General features: G+C 47.6%; 2 protein-coding genes across 13 annotated transcripts in view; one reads left to right on the top strand and one right to left on the bottom strand.

Moving 5' to 3' along the window:
- RECQL5 (RecQ like helicase 5) overlaps positions 1-5,678 on the bottom strand; it is a 39,199-nt gene extending 33,521 nt beyond the window's left edge. For 8 of the 11 annotated variants that reach the window (XR_015703266.1, XR_015703268.1, XR_015703267.1 and 5 more), the window contains exons 1-5: positions 5,417-5,473; positions 4,902-5,029; positions 3,521-3,642; positions 1,147-1,665; positions 309-414 (exon numbers count right to left, since the gene is read on the bottom strand). Coding sequence is in view for 8 of the 11 variants with exons in the window: in XM_087751017.1 (XP_087607143.1) it covers positions 309-414; positions 1,147-1,665; positions 3,521-3,642; positions 4,902-5,022 (868 nt within the window). In the remaining 3 variants the exon portion in view is untranslated. Of the gene's footprint in view, positions 1-308; positions 415-1,146; positions 1,666-3,520; positions 3,643-4,901; positions 5,032-5,416; positions 5,474-5,541 lie in introns of those variants that run through there. The other 3 variants (XM_087751014.1, XM_087751015.1, XM_087751021.1) reach the window with 3 other exon arrangements.
- Positions 5,554-16,603, top strand: part of SAP30BP (SAP30 binding protein) — a 31,695-nt gene continuing 20,645 nt past the window's right edge. The window contains exons 1-3 of one of the 2 annotated variants that reach the window (XM_087751023.1): positions 5,555-5,855; positions 6,023-6,132; positions 9,256-9,303. In XM_087751023.1, the coding sequence (XP_087607149.1) occupies positions 5,678-5,855; positions 6,023-6,132; positions 9,256-9,303 (336 nt within the window). In that variant the 5' untranslated portion in view covers positions 5,555-5,677. Of the gene's footprint in view, positions 5,856-6,022; positions 6,133-9,255; positions 9,304-16,603 lie in introns of both variants that reach the window. The other variant, XM_087751024.1, reaches the window with a different exon arrangement.

The following is a 16,603-nucleotide window of genomic DNA, read 5'->3' as shown; positions in this document are numbered from 1 at the left end:
TCAAGCAGAAGTCAGCAGCAGCTGTTTCTATTCCAAAGAGAAAAATTCAGATCCCTCCTGGGATAAAAGCAGTTGTTATATTTAGGCCATGCAAGATCCAACAAAACCAACAGTTGTGGAGTGAAGGGAGTGCCGTTCTGTCGAAGGCCCCGCACTTACCTCACGGACCTGCCGCCGCGTGAGCATCAGACACGTTGCAGACCATGCCTAGAAAGCTGTTTGCTAGGTAGCCCCAACCCAGGCCTTAACACAGCAAGTACAGTTGGGTTCTACCAGCTACCGAGAGCTGCAGATGCAGCTTCCAGTACCTGCGTGATACGCCTTGGCTTTCACCCCTCGGTAGCACAACTCAATGGCCAGCTGGTCACACACATCCCTCATCCTGCAGTACACGATGCCACAACCGGAGTACACCTGGGCAGACAGGAGAGAAAGTGCGTGAGGCTGAAGCCAATCAACAAAGCTGCAGTCATCAGTATGGCGGAGACAGGAGGGATGCCTAAAGCTCATCCCTTCCCCAAGCCGATTCCCCAGCAACTGAAAGATACTGTTGCAGCGCAAAAGTAAATCAGACATAAAGAGAGTTTCCTCACAGGTCCAACAAGGCCTAGCATCAACCAAATACAGTCCCCCAGTCCTCTCCCAGTGGGCACAAGGCAGGAAGCAGTCTCCCTCTGCCTTACAGATAAACTCAGGTGCAGAAGTTATAACCGAGTTGCTGAGAGTTGTTTTGGAAATTAGCGTTAGAGCAGGAAATCCAATACAACCCTCCAAATGCTTCTGTTCATCCTCGCCACGCTAGAAAAGCGGAACACAATCGAACGTACAATGATTGTCTGGGAGATGACAAACCAAGACAGAAATGCTAGTCGCATATTCCTAATTCATTTTCTTTTAGACCAACCCCTTTCCGAGGACACCTCCGAAAGGAATGCAGGCTTCGCATTCTACCTATTTTAGAGGAACTAAAAAACATATGTGAGCACTTTTAGAGAAACTAAAAAAATACATGTGAGCACTTTCCTTCCAGGGACCTCCTCCTTCCCTGCCACAGACCTGTCGGGGCCATACCAACCACTGGAAGGTCAGCGGCCGTTAAGGTAGATTTTGTTCGGTTTAGCCCTCTTCCCCAAATGTAAAACCTACCCCAGTGGTGTTCTTCACTTCAAGCGCCTTCAGACAGAAATCCTTCAAGTTGCCATATGGATCCGTCAAGAGCTCTTTGAACTGCACATCATAGAACAAGTTAGATCTGAAGCAAGGAGTCTTAAACGTGGAAAGCGGCTGCTTTAACTTAAGCGCTGCCACAATGTCCTCCTGGACCTGCTTGGTGGCGGTGGCAGTCAAGGCAACGCACGGCGTATTGGGTATGCGAGTGCGCAGGGTGCCCAGCCGTAGGTAGTCGGGTCGGAAGTCGTGTCCCCACTGGGAGACGCAGTGCGCTTCATCGATTATCAGGTAGGACAAGAGGTTTCGGGACACCAGGGAGTTCAGCGTAGGTTGGAAGGAAGAGGCGGCTGCCATCTCTGGGGTGATGTACAGGAGCTTTACTTGGGGCTTCTCACTTGCTAAGTCAGCCAGGATGGTCTTCTTTTCCTGGGCAGAAAGCTTGGAGTTCAGAGAGCAGGCTTTGATCTTCAGAGCCAGCAAGTGATCCACTTGATCCTAGAGTAAATAGAAAATTAAAATTAAATGAAAAGCAAACGGATGTAAAGAAAGCCACCATCACCCAGACAGACTACTAGGGAGATCCAGGTGAGGCCCCAACTTCCACCTCCAGGATCGAGTCTCAGGACAACATACACCTACAGTCTGAGTCCTTAGAACTTCAACTCTAGATGCCTTCATCTTCAACTGTGAGCGTATCTGTCCAGCTCTAACACCCAACTGCATTTTTGTGCATCCATTCACTTTAAGACAGTCGTTTTGCTGCTAGGGAACACTAGCAGGGGTCCGTGCAAAATAACTCATCATAGCCACAGTGAGCTGAAACGAGCCACCAACGCGTCTCGGGATTTACACAATCAAGTTGTCACAGATGGAAAATGAATACCACCGCCCAACAAAACCAGAGTGCATTTCATTCCAGAATAGCTAAAGGATGTTATAAACACAGCGAGACAGGACAAAATACAAGAATCATGCAAATCGCCACTGCAACAGAACAAGTCTGGATGAGAATCACGCCATGAAAAGCGAGAAAACATGGCATCACATCCAGATACATCCAGGCGAGCCCTGGGCGCACAACTTCACCTCCCTACCCCTACACTGAGCTGTGCACCTGCACTTAACCAGCACATAACATTTCAGAAGACATGAATAGTCCTGAAAAACGGGTATCTCATTATTTCACTCAATAACTGGTTTCAGTGATTGATTTAACATCCACTGTTTTCTGTTCATGAAGTCAACTCTCAGCCTTCCCTATAATAAACTACACAGACTAAGCTCTCGAAGCTTGGCTACACTGAAATACGTCATGGTGGTTTCGGGCACAGCCACCCCATCTCAGGGCTTGATGAGGAGACCTCTGAAGGTTCACTCCAGCTCTGTTCCCTAAGACTCACGGAGCCCATCTCAACCTGTTTGTCACTCCGACACATTCTGCTTCACCTGCAAATCTTACAGTGGTAACTTTTTTAACCTCCATTTCACTGATAAAATATTGCCTGTGCCAGAGTTTAATTAGAAATCCTCTCACTTGGAACAAATTCACTATTTATAACTCCTTTCTGAGATGTATCACCAAGCCTGCCTTTAATTCTTAAAATGTATTACGTTAAGAATGTAAAGTAGTTAAAAAGAAAAACCACCACAACAACCAAACCAGCAGCCTACGACACCAGATATCACGCAGTGTTTATCAGATGCTTTACAGAAGTCTAAGCCATGCTACGGCTGCTCTTACAGGGGGGTATTTCTCCCAACAGGTGAGGAAACAGTAGAAAAGGCAAAACACAGAAAAAAAGGGTCTCACAGATGAAAGTGCTGAAGGAGCAGCTCTGCTAAACCAGCTTCTTCCCATGACAGAGAGACTGACGGCAACAAAAAAAACATTTTGATGCAGAACAAATTATGCCTTCAAAGGCAACTTCATCAGTCCCAGAGTTATTACTTTACAGGTAAAACGGCAGTTTTCTCCTGGGGAAAGATCCAGTTTGGTCCATTTGAGGTACTCTACTTTGTTGCTTCTGTATAGCACACTGGAGGTAAAAGACAACTGGAGAAAATGGAGAAAGGCTCCGTTATAAAAACCACCAGGTCATTATTAAAGAAGAAAAACCTCCTTTTAGAGAGCTGCATAGTATCATACCAGAGTTACTCTGCTCTGCAGCTAAGTTGCAGTCTCTTCACCTATCCCCAGGGTAAGGAAAACACACCGAGACATCAAGACGAGAATCCAGGGGCAGGCCAACAGCAGAGACTCGTGGACAGAAAGACAAGAGGCAGCCGAGCCTCCAGAGTCTCCCGACCCCCTTCACTGACTGCTTTTCCACAGCTAACAGGAGAGAGTTACCTGAATCAGTGCAATCAGAGGTGAAATGACAATGGTGATGCCCACTGCCAGAACTGCAGGAAGCTGGTAGCACAAGGATTTCCCTGCCCCTGTGGGCATGCATACAAAGACATCCTTCTCTCCTGCAAAGACAACAGAAGAAAGCTCAAGGCCACTGAGCGGTGGTGAGTTCCCAGGGCTCTGACTGGAGGGGTGGGCAGAAAGGCTTGTCATCTGTGAGAAACAGCATTTGTATGTGCGTGCCATGTGGCATACCAACAAAAGACACTTCATTTTAGGTTCTAAAAGCACAGGAATACTTTGCATGCCTGCAATGGTTTCCTTCAAAGAATCTCTGATTGCTTTGTAAACATTTAGAAACAGCCTTACAAAAGTACCAGAAGATACACAGAAACCAAGCTAAAGAGAAGTTAAACAAGTTATTCATGCTAATTCTCTTCCAGACGAGCTGCTTTCACTCATCTTACAGACCTCCAGTTACCAAATTACCAGCCCCATGACAGATCTTCACCACATCCTCTTAAAGCTTATCCCAGAAAGGTACCTCATGGGAAATAAGGGTTGGAAATCTCAACCGCGTAGATAACATCATGCAGTTAGTAACTGTCCCTGCGCTAAGCAGTGTCCACTTCAAGTCAGGGAGATGCCAGTGCCTGCAATGTTAACGAGCAGAGACACCCTGCTGACAGAACACCGCTTTTGGCCACTCCGTTGTCAATAGCACGGCTGCACAGCTCCTGGCGACAGAAGAAAATTGTAACTATACCCCGAGTGCCGAGCTTGACACTGTTCTGATTCGCATTGTGAGACCTGCCAGGGGAGCTGACGTTGGCAGCTCACACGCGTGAGCTGCCTGTCCAGCCAACAGCGGTATGGTGGTGGATACGTTAAGCCAGCAAAATCGTGTTTCTGATAACGGCCACGTGGTTCAGAGAACAGGGATAAACTACGGCAGGAAATCAAGTCTTCTACTGGTATCATCGCTGTCTAACATCGTCTACAACAAGGACAGGTTTACTCTGGAAACGTGTAAGTGTAAGCAGTTTTGACCTCATCTGACGGTAAACATGTAGGCAGGTGCCTCCAGTGGAGACAGCAGCAAGACCGTACTTTAAGGTTTCCTAATTTCTGGTTGATGCAGTAGTGGGGTTACAAAACAAATGCAAAGGAGAACAGGCAGGGCAAAGCCGTGCTCAGAGCGCTTGTGCACAGCACGTGCTCGTGCTCCTGTGCCACCGAAACGATCTCGGAGCAGAGGAGGGCTTGGAGGGCCAGGTGGTCCTGCCTAGTCCGGGCGACGCGCCTCCTCCGAGCAGGCACGATACCGACTCCTGCAGTGAAAACCAGACGCGTTTCACATCTTCCCGACGCTGAGCCTCACCTCTTGCCACAGTCATGGTCGCGCTCTCCTGCAGGGAGGTCTTGAAGGACTCAAACCCGAAGACCTTCCGCAGGGTTTTCCGGACCCTGCCTTCCAGGCCCGGGGGAGCCTCGCCGCTCATCTCAGAGCTGTGAACAGCGACGGGAACCCACGCTAAACCCCAACGCCCCGTCCCGTGCCCGCCTGCGCGGCCTCCCCGTGGCTGCCCCGCCAGGCTCCCCCCATTTGTGTAGCCCCCCAGGATGCTATCCAGCCCCCCTCACTGGAGGGGACCCCAATATCGTTTATTCTGGGGCAGCCCCCGGCTGAGTCCTCCCCGCGGGGCACGGGCCGGGCACAGCTGGGGGCTGAGGGCCGCCATAGAGGCGGGGGGACCCCAAACCCACCCGCACCCCAACACGGGGGGGGGGGGGACATGCGGCGGGGCCCCTTTCACCCCCCCCCCCTCCCCGGGCGGGCTGTATCCTTCCGCCGCCTCGCGTTCCGTCCCCCCCCCCCCCCCGCCACGGCCGTACCCCTCCTCGCCCCGTCCCCCTCGCACTTGCTCAGGGCCCGGCAGCTGCTGTCGCGGCGCCGCGCGATGACGTCAAAAGCCGCTCTTAAAGAGCCACACCCCCCCCGCTATAAACAGGCCGCGCACCTTTTATCCCTCCTCTCCCATAGAAACCCTGCTCCGCCTCGCTGATGGATTTTTTCCTCTCACCGTGCGCGGACGCCGGAGCTCTCTCGCTTTAACGCCAGCTCGCTTAAGGCGGAAGAAGAAGGGCGGTGTTGCTATGGCGACTGCTCTACGCGCGTCATCTCTGTGCGCCGGAAGTCCGCTGCATCGGAGGCGGAAGATGGCGGCGGCGAAACGAAGCGTTCTTTCCTCGTTGGCGGTTTATGCCGAGGATTCGGACCCGGAGTCGGACAGCGAGGCCGGGACGGCGGGAAGCGATGGGGGAGCGGCTACGGGTGAGGGCAGGGAGGGAACCGGGGAAGGCGGCGGGCCGGGGCGGGCCGCGCGGGGGTTCCCCCGCGCGGCCCGCCCCGGCCCGCCGCCTTCCCCTCAGTGAAGGAAAGGCCCCGTTCGTTCCCACCTCCTTTTTTCCTCATGGTTTTCTTTTTCCTTTCCTCTTTAGGAGAGAAAGGAGGCCTGGTCTCGGTTGGGTACGGAGACGACGACTTCACCCGCCTGGATGGGGACGAGGACGGGTATGAAGAAGAGGATGACGAGAACAGCAGGCAGTCAGTAAGTACCTCTCTGCTCCGAGAGCTTGCCCCGACCCCTTTCGCCCGTTGCAGCGGCTTTTCTCTCTCCAAGGAAAGCCCCTGACCGGCAACCCAACCTGGAACCCGGAATATCTGACTCCTGGTGTGGGTTTTAGCACTCTCCAAAATACTTCAGTTGACTTTCTTTTCAAGTGGAAAGCATTTGGCTTGAAACCCGTCAGCAGCTTGACGCAGCTCGTGTTGCTTGTTACTAACCTGTTTGACGCTCTTACGGGAAAAAGGCCGGTACAAGTCAACAGCCACACTAAATGAAAATTATTCTCTAAGCATAGTTGACATATACGAGAATCTTGTAAAAGGAACATGCTGTTGCATGGTCGGCTGGAGGATTAAAAAGCATAAAGTTCTGTGATGTCTTAAATTATTCTTTTGTGTATGACTAAACCCACTCACTGCATCAGGTTACCTTGATGTAACAGTGTCCTGTCTAGACGTGGGTGGCTTTTGTTTGTTATAGGTGCATGGCATGTGTATAACATCACCTAAATATCGAGATAATTGGTACATCGTGAGACAGGGCATGCAGCTCGCTGCCTGCGAGTGCAGCTGTAATGCACGAAGGACAGATCATTCAATCGCGTGTCTGTAAGAGCAGAACAGTGAGTTCTGGGGGAGCAGGGAGGGAGGTTCTCGTCTCCGTTCTTTCTCATCAACCTCTTGCTTACCACTGCATTAAGGATGTGTTATCTTGTCCCTGTTCTAGTTTTTTTGGTTACCCAGTAGAGGAAAGAAATAGGGCTATGTTACTATAACCTTTCCTCATTGAAATCTACTTTGCGTGCATTAGATCAGTCTCTTATGGACGCTCACTGTTTCTGCTATCTGTTTTCCCAAGTAGCAGACAAGAAATTTGTCTGTCTCTTGTTCTTGCTTTTGGTTTTGTTCTGTTGCTAACTGGAGAAGGTGCAAGCAGGAGCATTCAGGGTCCGCTCCTGGCGTCTGGCTAAGCAAAGTAGCGAAACTTTTTTACTGCTTTAGTAATTATTCTTTTTATATCCAAAACTTCTAGACCCCCTTCAGTGAGATCTCTTTAGTTTAAAGAAAGTGGTAGGTGTGATCCAGATGCTTGTCAATACCAGCTGTGGTTAGTTAGCATTGACGAATGGGCAGGTAAATGGAGCAGCCTTTATTGCGCGTACAACTTTCAGTGCAGGTCGCAGCTGTCCATCATCCGGGAGGTGCAAGGTGCTGTTCAGGTAACTGCAATCGATCGAGTCGCTCCGCTGTCAGCCAGCAGGTTTCGCGTGTATTTGCAGTTACTGTACAGATGTGCGCAGGTTACACGGGGTGCCTTCTCTCCAGTCTTACTGCAGGAGAGCAATGCTTGGTTTTTTGGATTAAATATTCTTTGACCAGAATCGAGAGCTTCCTTGATACTGCTTGTGCCAGTACCTTGTATTGGTTATGAGTTGGTTTTAGAAAGAAGTGAGTTGGACTCAGGTTGTCCTGGGCTTTTATCTAAACACCTCTGTGCTTATCTACCTCAACAGTGACTGAAAAGCCTCTGTCTTTTCAAAGGCAGTTCTCAGTGATGCTTCTTTGTTTGTTGATGTTGTTTCAGTGATATCCCCTGCTAAGTTAGGAGGTTTGGGGAGCTGTTTCGGTTACCTGTCTATAACATGACGGATTCAACCCATTGTTGCTTTGTTGAAAATTACTCTTATCTCTATAGTATAGGTGCAACTGTGGAGGGGAGAGAAATCTCGTTTGTGGTAAACACCGAGTTACTTGGTACTATGGTTCATCTCTAGTTACAAACTTCCTGGTACTAAACTTTGACAGTTAAGACTGAATTATTGGCACATGTGTGCGTTTCAGAAAGGTAAGCTGAAGAGTAGCCGAAGTGGAGGAGTTCGATGCCTCACTTCTGTGGGATATGCATGTTAATTCAGGCAATTAAAACCTACTGACATTATTGTGTGGTCGTTCTCTAGCTTGCCTTGCCAGAACTTGCTCGTGTGCTAATACTCTGAGGTGGGCATTTCGCTGTAAACTCTTCCTTTCAGTTGCATGTAATCATCTCACTTCTTCTTTGTTTTTCTTTTTGAAGCTGAAACACCAAGTTCTTGTTTTGGGGCCAAAGTTGAAATTTGTGGCGAAGTTTGGAGGAAAAACCATTCTGCTGAGTTGTGTGAGCAAGAAAAACATTTTCTGCTCCTCAAACTTGTTTTGAACCCAGAGTATGTATTTATGTCTAGAAACATAGGTAACTCTAGGATCCCCAGTGAAGTAGCTCATAGGGCAGTGGAACAGTAGGCTTACCTACCAGCTGGGACCAAAGCTGGAGCTTACTCCTCACATGGTGTAGAATTTTACACGAGGCTGAGTTCAGTATTTTAAGCTCTCACAGGGCAGAAATTTGCCCCGTTCTTTGGTTTATTTCTGGATAGAAATAAAAACTGAATGCAGTCCGTTACCTAAAACAGTGAAATTTGTCAGTTATTCCCTTCTTTGCAAGTTCACGTCATCTGCGAATGAGGCTACGAGAGCACTACGCAAATAAGAAAGATGCGGTGTCTGCTGGCATCACCGGATCTTTGGAACTTGGTGCTAGGCCAGGCCCTCACCAAGCCTGCATGTTTGGTTGGACGGCAGGCCAGCTGCGTGTCCTCTGTGTGTTGCTGATGTATGCTTGGGAGTATAATAGGTCTTGCAAATGCTGCTTTTTCTGTGAGTTCTGCTAAACGGGGGCAAGTGCAAAAAGCTCCCTTGCCAACTGGAGGAGACAGAATTATCAAATGACAAATGCTTTTTTCCCAGTTCTGTTGCTTCTTATTGTCTAGTTCTGAGCATTCAGGAGCTGCATGAGTTTTGCGGGGGACATCTGCTACTGAGTGATGCTTTTGCCTTAAAAAAAAAAACAACAAAAACACACAAAAAACCCAAATCAAAAACCAAACAAACACTTCTTTCCCTGACTGTAGGACTTGTTTTCTGGTCATGAGTGGGTGGGGCAAAACTACCTTCCGTGGAAAGGGTCTTGGACTACTGCTGGGCTGCTGAATGCAAGCCCTTTGCTGTAAGTGCAGTTACTTGCCAAGCCTGCTCTTTAAGCTTAATCCTGTAAATTCTTGTCTTGTAGGAAGATGACGATTCAGAGACTGAAAAACCTGAGGCTGGTGACCTAAAGGTATTTGGAAGTGTGGTATGGTGGTGGGGGGGAAGCTCAGTACAAGAGGAATAAGTCTTAACAGCATGGCTTGGTGTTCGTTTGTGATCTTCCATAGCTAGTTCCATACTTTCCTTTTTGTAGCTGTAACGTGTTTTTTTTTTTTTTTTTACTTTAGTTCTGGCTTCTGCCAAAAGTAGTTAACCAGTTAGGCTATAGGCTGAGTCATGACCAAGATCTGCATACATGGACTTAGTCATCTTGTGCATTAGATCTGAGGTAGGTTTTCTGACAGCATCTCACCTGTTTTGCAGAGCTCTGGGAGATGCAGTATTCAGTACAGAATTCTCTTAGGACCAGTGTTAGTTGGAATACTTTCTTTGTTGTCGTGGTTTAACCCCAGCTGGCAACTAAGCACCACGCAGCTGCTCACTCACTCCCCTCCCCGGTGGGACGGGGGAGAGGATCGGAAGGGTAGAAGCGAGAAAACTTGTGGGCTGAGATAAAGACAGCTCTTTGCTGCGCACGCAAGCCGAGCAAAATGAGGACTTCACTCAGTACTTCCCCTCGGCCGGCGGGTGCTCAGCCAGCTCCAGGGAAGCAGGGCTCCAGCACGTGTAACCGTTACTTGGGGAGACAAACACCATCACTCCCAGCGTCCCCCCTTCCTCCTTCTCCCCCAGCTCTGTGTGCTGAGCATGACGCCATACGGTGTGGGACAGCCCTGGGGGCAGCTGTCCCGGCCGTGCCCCCTCCCAGCCCCTTGTGCCCCCAGCCAGCTCGCTGCGGGGTGGGGGAGAGGCAGAAAAGGCCTGGACCCTGTGTAAGCCCTGCTCCGCAGTAACTAAATCAGCCCTGTGTTGTCAACACTTTCCAGCACAAATCCAAACCATAGCCCCGTGCTAGCTACTGTGAGGAAAATTAACCCTATCCCAGCCCAAACCAGCACATTCGTTTAGAACAACTTAATGAATACATGATCTTATGCTCCTAGAGGTCATGAAATGTGGCAAAATCAATTCAGTTGTCTCCACTTCTCTTTCTGTCCTTCTGAATGAAGCTGTTCTGTAAAGGTTGTATTTAAAATTTAAAAAGTGAAGTAAGATCCCGAGATGATAGCTGTCATAAATAGTTGAAGTTGTCTTTATTACATCTTGTTTCTGCCGAACAAGTGTTTAACAGCACATAGAAACACATCAGGCTAAAAGCTGGCAGACAGACAAAAGACCAGATCCATTTGAAACTTCATAGAGAACTGCGCTCAAATGTCTATGCTAGTTCAGTCCCCCATGCAATATAAGCAGTCCTGTGGGGTACCGAGTGAATGACAATTGCGAGGGCCTTTATTTTATCCAGTAGCTTCCTCAAGGATGCAGACAGTCTCTGAGCTCTGCTAAGGAAACCAGAGGACTGTGCTGCAAACTGAGATTCTTTAGAGCATTTGAATTGGCGCAGGACAAGACGAAGGCAAATGAATGTGTTTGGCTATTCTGCTTAAATGACTTTTATAGCAGCACCTTGTTCCAGTATCCACAATATTTTTATGGCTTTATGGTGATACACAGTTGGAAATCTTGGCAGCTGTACTGCAGCTGAAGTCTCTTGCATCACTGTGTGAAATACCATTAACGCCTTTGGCATACAGGTAGGAGGCGCTTGGAAATGGAATGTATTGTCTCCTTTCCTTGTCGCAAGAAAAATTACCTTTTTTTGGAAGAGAGGAAAAGGTAATCTCTCACTTTTATCCTTTTTCTACTTATAAATTTTTGCCATTGTGGCTGGGAAGCGTGCTAGCAAGATGTTTCTGTAAAAGCTGCTGGACTGAAATGCGTGCTGTGAAAGAAGAACAGATGGGTTTTCCTTAAAAGAGAAATCTGGTGTACATCACTACAGCCTCTCTAGTAGGGCCCTGTTGCAATGGTTTGCGTTTGTCTCCTCTAAAAGGGCTCTAGGACTTCAGGGCAGTGGAGAAAAGATCTGGCAAAGACAGAAAGAACAAAATCAGACTATAGTAGCTCTTGTCTGAGTAATGATGCATTACAGAAATCTTGCCACTGAATTGTGTGGCTACTGCTTTAATATGTTGCTGACGTTTCATGTTGTCTTGTTTAAAAAGCCTCTTGCTTTCAGTGGGTTCTATGTGCTACTGCCTCGGTGCGTTTTGCCCTTCTGAAGTAGAGCTACACCTGGCCCCGGAGCAGTGTTTCAGTTTCAGTGGGGAAGCAAAGAAACACTGAATGCATTAAAAGCATTTGGTATCTTGGGTACACTCGCAAGAAAATGTAAACTAAAGTTAAATAAAAAAAACAACAACAACAAAACAAAAAAAAACCCAAAACACCAAAAAAAACAAAACAAAACACAAACAAAAAAAACCATGAGAGAGGTAAAATGTAATTTGTAGTGTGGCATGAAAGGTGAGGATCTGAGAAGAATAGCAGGGAAGCAAATCTGAACTTCACCACTTCCAGACCTCCATGTCATCCTTAACAGATGTCTTCATACACAATTGAAAAAGGGAATAGCCGCCTCTGGCCTTTTGGGTTTTCTTGACTTCTAGCTAAATAGCCAGCTGGCACTTGGGGGAGAGGTAGAAGCACGCCTTTGCTACGCAGCATCCTGCAAGGCAGCCCAGTGCTGTGCTGGTAACAGGAGGCACGTTGCCGTACGGCATTCTGTGGGACACTGGTGGAGTCGCACTAGCCATGCTGTTAAGAAATTCACTCGGGATGGGGGGAGATGGAACATCATTGTCAAAGTAGTTTTACTTGGAGCAGTTGCAAATGTTTCCTATCCCCCTTTTCCACCAAGCGGCAGTGTTCTCCTCATTCTTCCTTATTGCTCTGAGCTTGCAATATCTGTGACAACTAGTGAGTAAGAGTTGGAGTTACTGTAAATCCAAAGTGCAGCAAAAAGCGGGGCACTTGATTATAACTTGTTAACTCTTTTGGATAACGTTGTTTTGTTTTGTCCCAGCTGAGTGCTGTAGTTGTTCTTGCTCTATCGATTTCATTGTAAGACATCACAGACCTGGAAACATGCTTAAATAGGTGTCACGGGCTCTTTGTATACGGTTAGGGCTTTTCCAGGGTCTGAATCTGACTACGCAGAGCGTAAATCCTTTACAATGCATGAATGAGGTAAAACATTGCAATTCATCATAGTCTCTTCAAGTCCTGAATATATATATTCAGCACTTTTTAGTGTTTGCCTCTTTGTACATATGAATGAACTACTTTGAGATTGTCTTGAATAATTGACCAGGACACTTGAGCCAGGTTGTGTGAAGAAGTCGTTCCCTTGTTGCTGGTGCGTCCTGTGATTTGGCCTCATTCTGCACTTGGGTAGCACCAGACACAAAGCCTCCAGAAGGTTTGGTTGGTGTCAGCTGTGGGTGTAGACCCAGGAGGCTGAAGGTGCGGAATGATGTAAAAACTGTCTGGTGAAGTGGTGGTGGGGAGAGTGGAATTTGGAGCCTGCCTCAAATAGCCCCAAAGGGGAGATGTTTTTCTCCCCCACCCTATGGAGTTTATAGTTATCTCAGGTTTTTGTCTTGATTCCAGGGAGTATGCCCTTCTTGATCTTGATTAATCATCTGAAAGCGTTCTTCCAGAGCAAACTTCTGGCCCACGGGATTCTCTGTTACTGAGCACCTGTGAACCAGTCCCAAATGCTGTGGGCTTGCAGCAGAAAGCAGAATCTTCCTCTTTAAGTAGCCAAGTCAGATGCTTCAAAATGCAGTTAGAGGATGTAAGGTGCTTCAGGGCCTCATGAAAAATGGGAGATTCAAATCTAGTTAAAACTAATTACTCTCCCAAATTTCGCTCTGGGAGGATGTGCTCAGGCTCTGGAGCAGGACGTGTTTGTTGGTGACCAAAATCATTTCAGGGGTCCCTGGTTTTGAGTGAGCAGTCACCAGCTGTAACCAAGCAACTGTCTTAGAAGCACTTCAGAAACACGGCCGCCTGCTTAGAAGGGAAAAGAAATGGTCAACAGAAGCTGTTGGCAAAGGCTGGTGTTAAAGATGGAATCCCAAAGCCCGGACAGGTTCTATATGTCTTTTCCTCAGATAATGGAGCCGTGGGTACAAAACAAAGGACGCTGGGGAAATGGGTGTGAAATTTGGTGTTCTGCTGGCATTGGTTTGGAATGACGAGGGTTAATGGGCTGTGCGGTGAGTGCAAGTTGCTTGGGCTCTTGCCAGCAGCTGGCTATGGTTACAGCCTTGGTGCAGTAACAAGATACAAGCCTTCAGAGCTCACTAAATGGACCAGCCCTGCAGAAAGAAGGAAAATGAACCTTAAATGAAATATTGACCTTGTGCTCCAAGTCTCACCTGAGGGGTTCTGTACTTCATATTGCAGGGCTGGATGAATAACAGGTTGCAAGCGCTGATCAAGGACAGAGCCCAGCCCTGCAGGTTGGCTTACTGGAGTTTTCACAGGGGGAAATCATTAACTTTTGAACCTTGATTGTGGTATCAGGACTAGCCAGTGCAGGAAAGCCGATAAATATTGCCACTCCCTTAGCGAGTGAATGCCTGACACAGTTTTTCAAAGCAGGTGGCTACTTTGATGTTTTCCTTTTCTGGTTTTGTGGTAAGGGTCCCCTCTGCATCCTTGTGGCACTGTATGGAAAGGCAGCCAAACTGGGGTCTAGCAGAAGGGTGTCAAATTTTCAGAGGAATACGATGTTTTTAAGCATGCCTGAGTACCACCTCCTGATAATCATCAACTCTTTATTATGTTTAGCTTTTGTTGATCCAGCATACCTGTAAAGTAATTTTACTGTGTTGTGATGCATAGGTGTGTACTAATACTTAGATACAGGCTTTTGATTGCAATGGTTTTTTTATCTTGCCTGCCCATTAACCTGTTTGTTTAAATACCGAAATTATCTTGATTTAAAGTAAAAGTGGTAAGTGCTAAGAACCAGTAAATGGGTGGGTGTGTGCAGTAACGTAATCCCTCTAATTAACTCTTATTTTGATAAGGCATATTAATTTTTCTGAATTCAAGATACATTCATCAAGCCAGATTCTCAAAAGATGCCTGAACTTACTCAGTAACTTTCACCTCAAGTATAACTGTTTTGTTCTGAAGAAGGGGAAAAAAGTGTGTTGGGGAAAAGTTGCATCATTAAAGCACTGCTGTTCCGTTTAGGTGTTCCACAGCAAGCTGTACAGAAGGAGCTGGCATTGGTAAGCTTTAGAAAATAATTTGTATCTTTTACTTTTGCGGTGGCAAATTATGAAGGTTGCTTAGGAAATACCACCTCTTAATGCTTTTGGTTGTTGACAGGTAGTCTTGAAAATTCCACTTAGAATATGTTAAAGGCCATAGAACTGAAGAACACGTATTAAAACTGCTGTTCCGCCCAAAACCAGTGCACTCTGCGATGGCTGAAGTGGCTGTGTATTAGTCGTCTTGCGGTTGCTGGATCTGGTAGGATATAACTGGTTTGTAAGTGTGTTGTAGGACGCACTCCCAACGGCTCATCAGAAACAAAAAAATGTCATTATGTGTGTGTGTGTGTCCCGGCTTTTTGATGCAGCGTGGGTCAGTATTGGCCTCTGATGGGCAGAACTGGCAGAACAGCAGCTGTATTTTTAAAATGGCCTTGTGTTATGCATGGCTGTGCTGTGTGCCTCTTTCCAAACACTTTCCAAGCGTGAACTGTGGTTTGTTTCCCACTCATTCGTTTACCTGTGAGCACAGCCTGAAGGTGCCAGTGATAAGCACAGCAGTCTCAGATTCATCTTGTTCTGTATTCTAGCTTCCTTTTAATATAATTGTGTAAAATGCTGTCTGTGCTTCCGACTCAACATATTTTTCCCTCGCTTTAGGTTTGGCACACTGTTTTCCAGCGCTCTGTCAGGGAACCAGAGAGTTTGGCAGTTTAGCAGTCGGCGTTACATGCAGAGCCTTTAGGGGGAGTGGAGTTAACTCAGCTTGTACTGCTGTCCTGGACACTGTTACAGTGGGTGCTCAAACATTACAACAGCTGATACCTGGTTCCCGTTTTATAACCAGGTGGTTGCCCTTAGTTATTGCCAGCGAATATCAGCGTGGTTAAACAGTTTTGCATGCAGGAAACAAGATAGTATTTGGCATCTTTGATTATTTTGCCCCTTGCCCCACGTACTTCTGTATCTCCAGCTCTGTCTGCCTGAGAGGGAGATAGATCACGGCGTTGTTGGTCTCTGAAACTGGCTTACCTACTTTAGAGCTGCTGGCTTCAGTCCAGCTCTTGAGATGTTTAGAAGATGAGACATGTCCACGGACACGCTTGTTCCTTCCTCCCCGCCAGGCATACATGTTGCGGCAGACTCTTCACTCCCTGCAGTACCAAATACCACAGATTATTGACACAGGTGTGGCTTGCCTTTCTCCAAAGGAAGAGCCAGGCTTTTTCTGTTTGTCTTTAAACTTGAAGAAAAGTCCTTTCTGGAGCTGCTTCCCCTTGCATATTTCACTTCTTCAAGTCCAGTTCTGTTGTTGCAATTATTTCTGTCTGCTCTGCTGAAATAGGCTGTTCTGAATTTGCATGTTGGTGCGTGTCAGAGTGAGAGTCTGAACAGTCAGCACAGACGGAGGATTGCCTCAAATACCAACAAATATCTGAAAATAGCTTCTTCCAGCTTCCCCCTTCTGGGTACAGAAGGACCAAACTCTGCAAAAACTCCGTGGGATCCATTCACGAAGGAGCACATATCCCAGTGAGGATACTTGCTTTTACGCTTTGCATCTACTCCAGACTATGAAGAAGAATTTTTAGCACTATGTACTAAGGAAGAAAGCTTGTGCAAGAAATTAATTTTGTCAGCTCTCCTCAGCCTTTCCTTTGCTGCTGTGAGGCTTAAGATTCCTCACAGCCCAGCCTCACCTTCTACGTGATTCTGCACTGCAACAATCTGTAAAAAAAAAAAAATCCTCAAAGTAGCTTGACACCTCAAGCCCTGTCCTGTGGTGCTGATATTTCACCTCTGAATTCCTGTTTCACTGTAGGAAGCAAAAGTGACTTGAGAGCAGAATTCAGGGGCTCTGCAGAGCGAGGCGCGTTGCTGCAGGCCGTGGTGGCTTCAGGTGGAGACTGCTGGGAGCTGTGCTGCTGGCTGCAACGTGGGGCAGCTGTTAACCGCCGGTGGGCTCCCGCGGGCTGCGCAGTCTTCCGTGCGGGCTGTTCCGCACGTTTACACCACTGCTGTGGAGAGGCCGCGCTCTGTGCTCTCGCAAAGCACGTGCACGGGGTGATCTGCAGGTGTTAAACTCGGAGGGCCCCTGGCATCAGAGGCAGGGAAGGAGAGAGGAGGCAGCCAAGG

Source organism: Nipponia nippon, unplaced genomic scaffold (assembly GCF_047370975.1).
Source record: "Nipponia nippon isolate SJK-2023a ecotype South Korea unplaced genomic scaffold, ASM4737097v1 scaffold_14, whole genome shotgun sequence".
NCBI lineage: Eukaryota > Metazoa > Chordata > Aves > Pelecaniformes > Threskiornithidae > Nipponia > Nipponia nippon.
The sequence above is the reverse complement of the archived record's forward strand: the minus strand, read 5'-3'. Positions and strand labels throughout refer to the sequence as shown.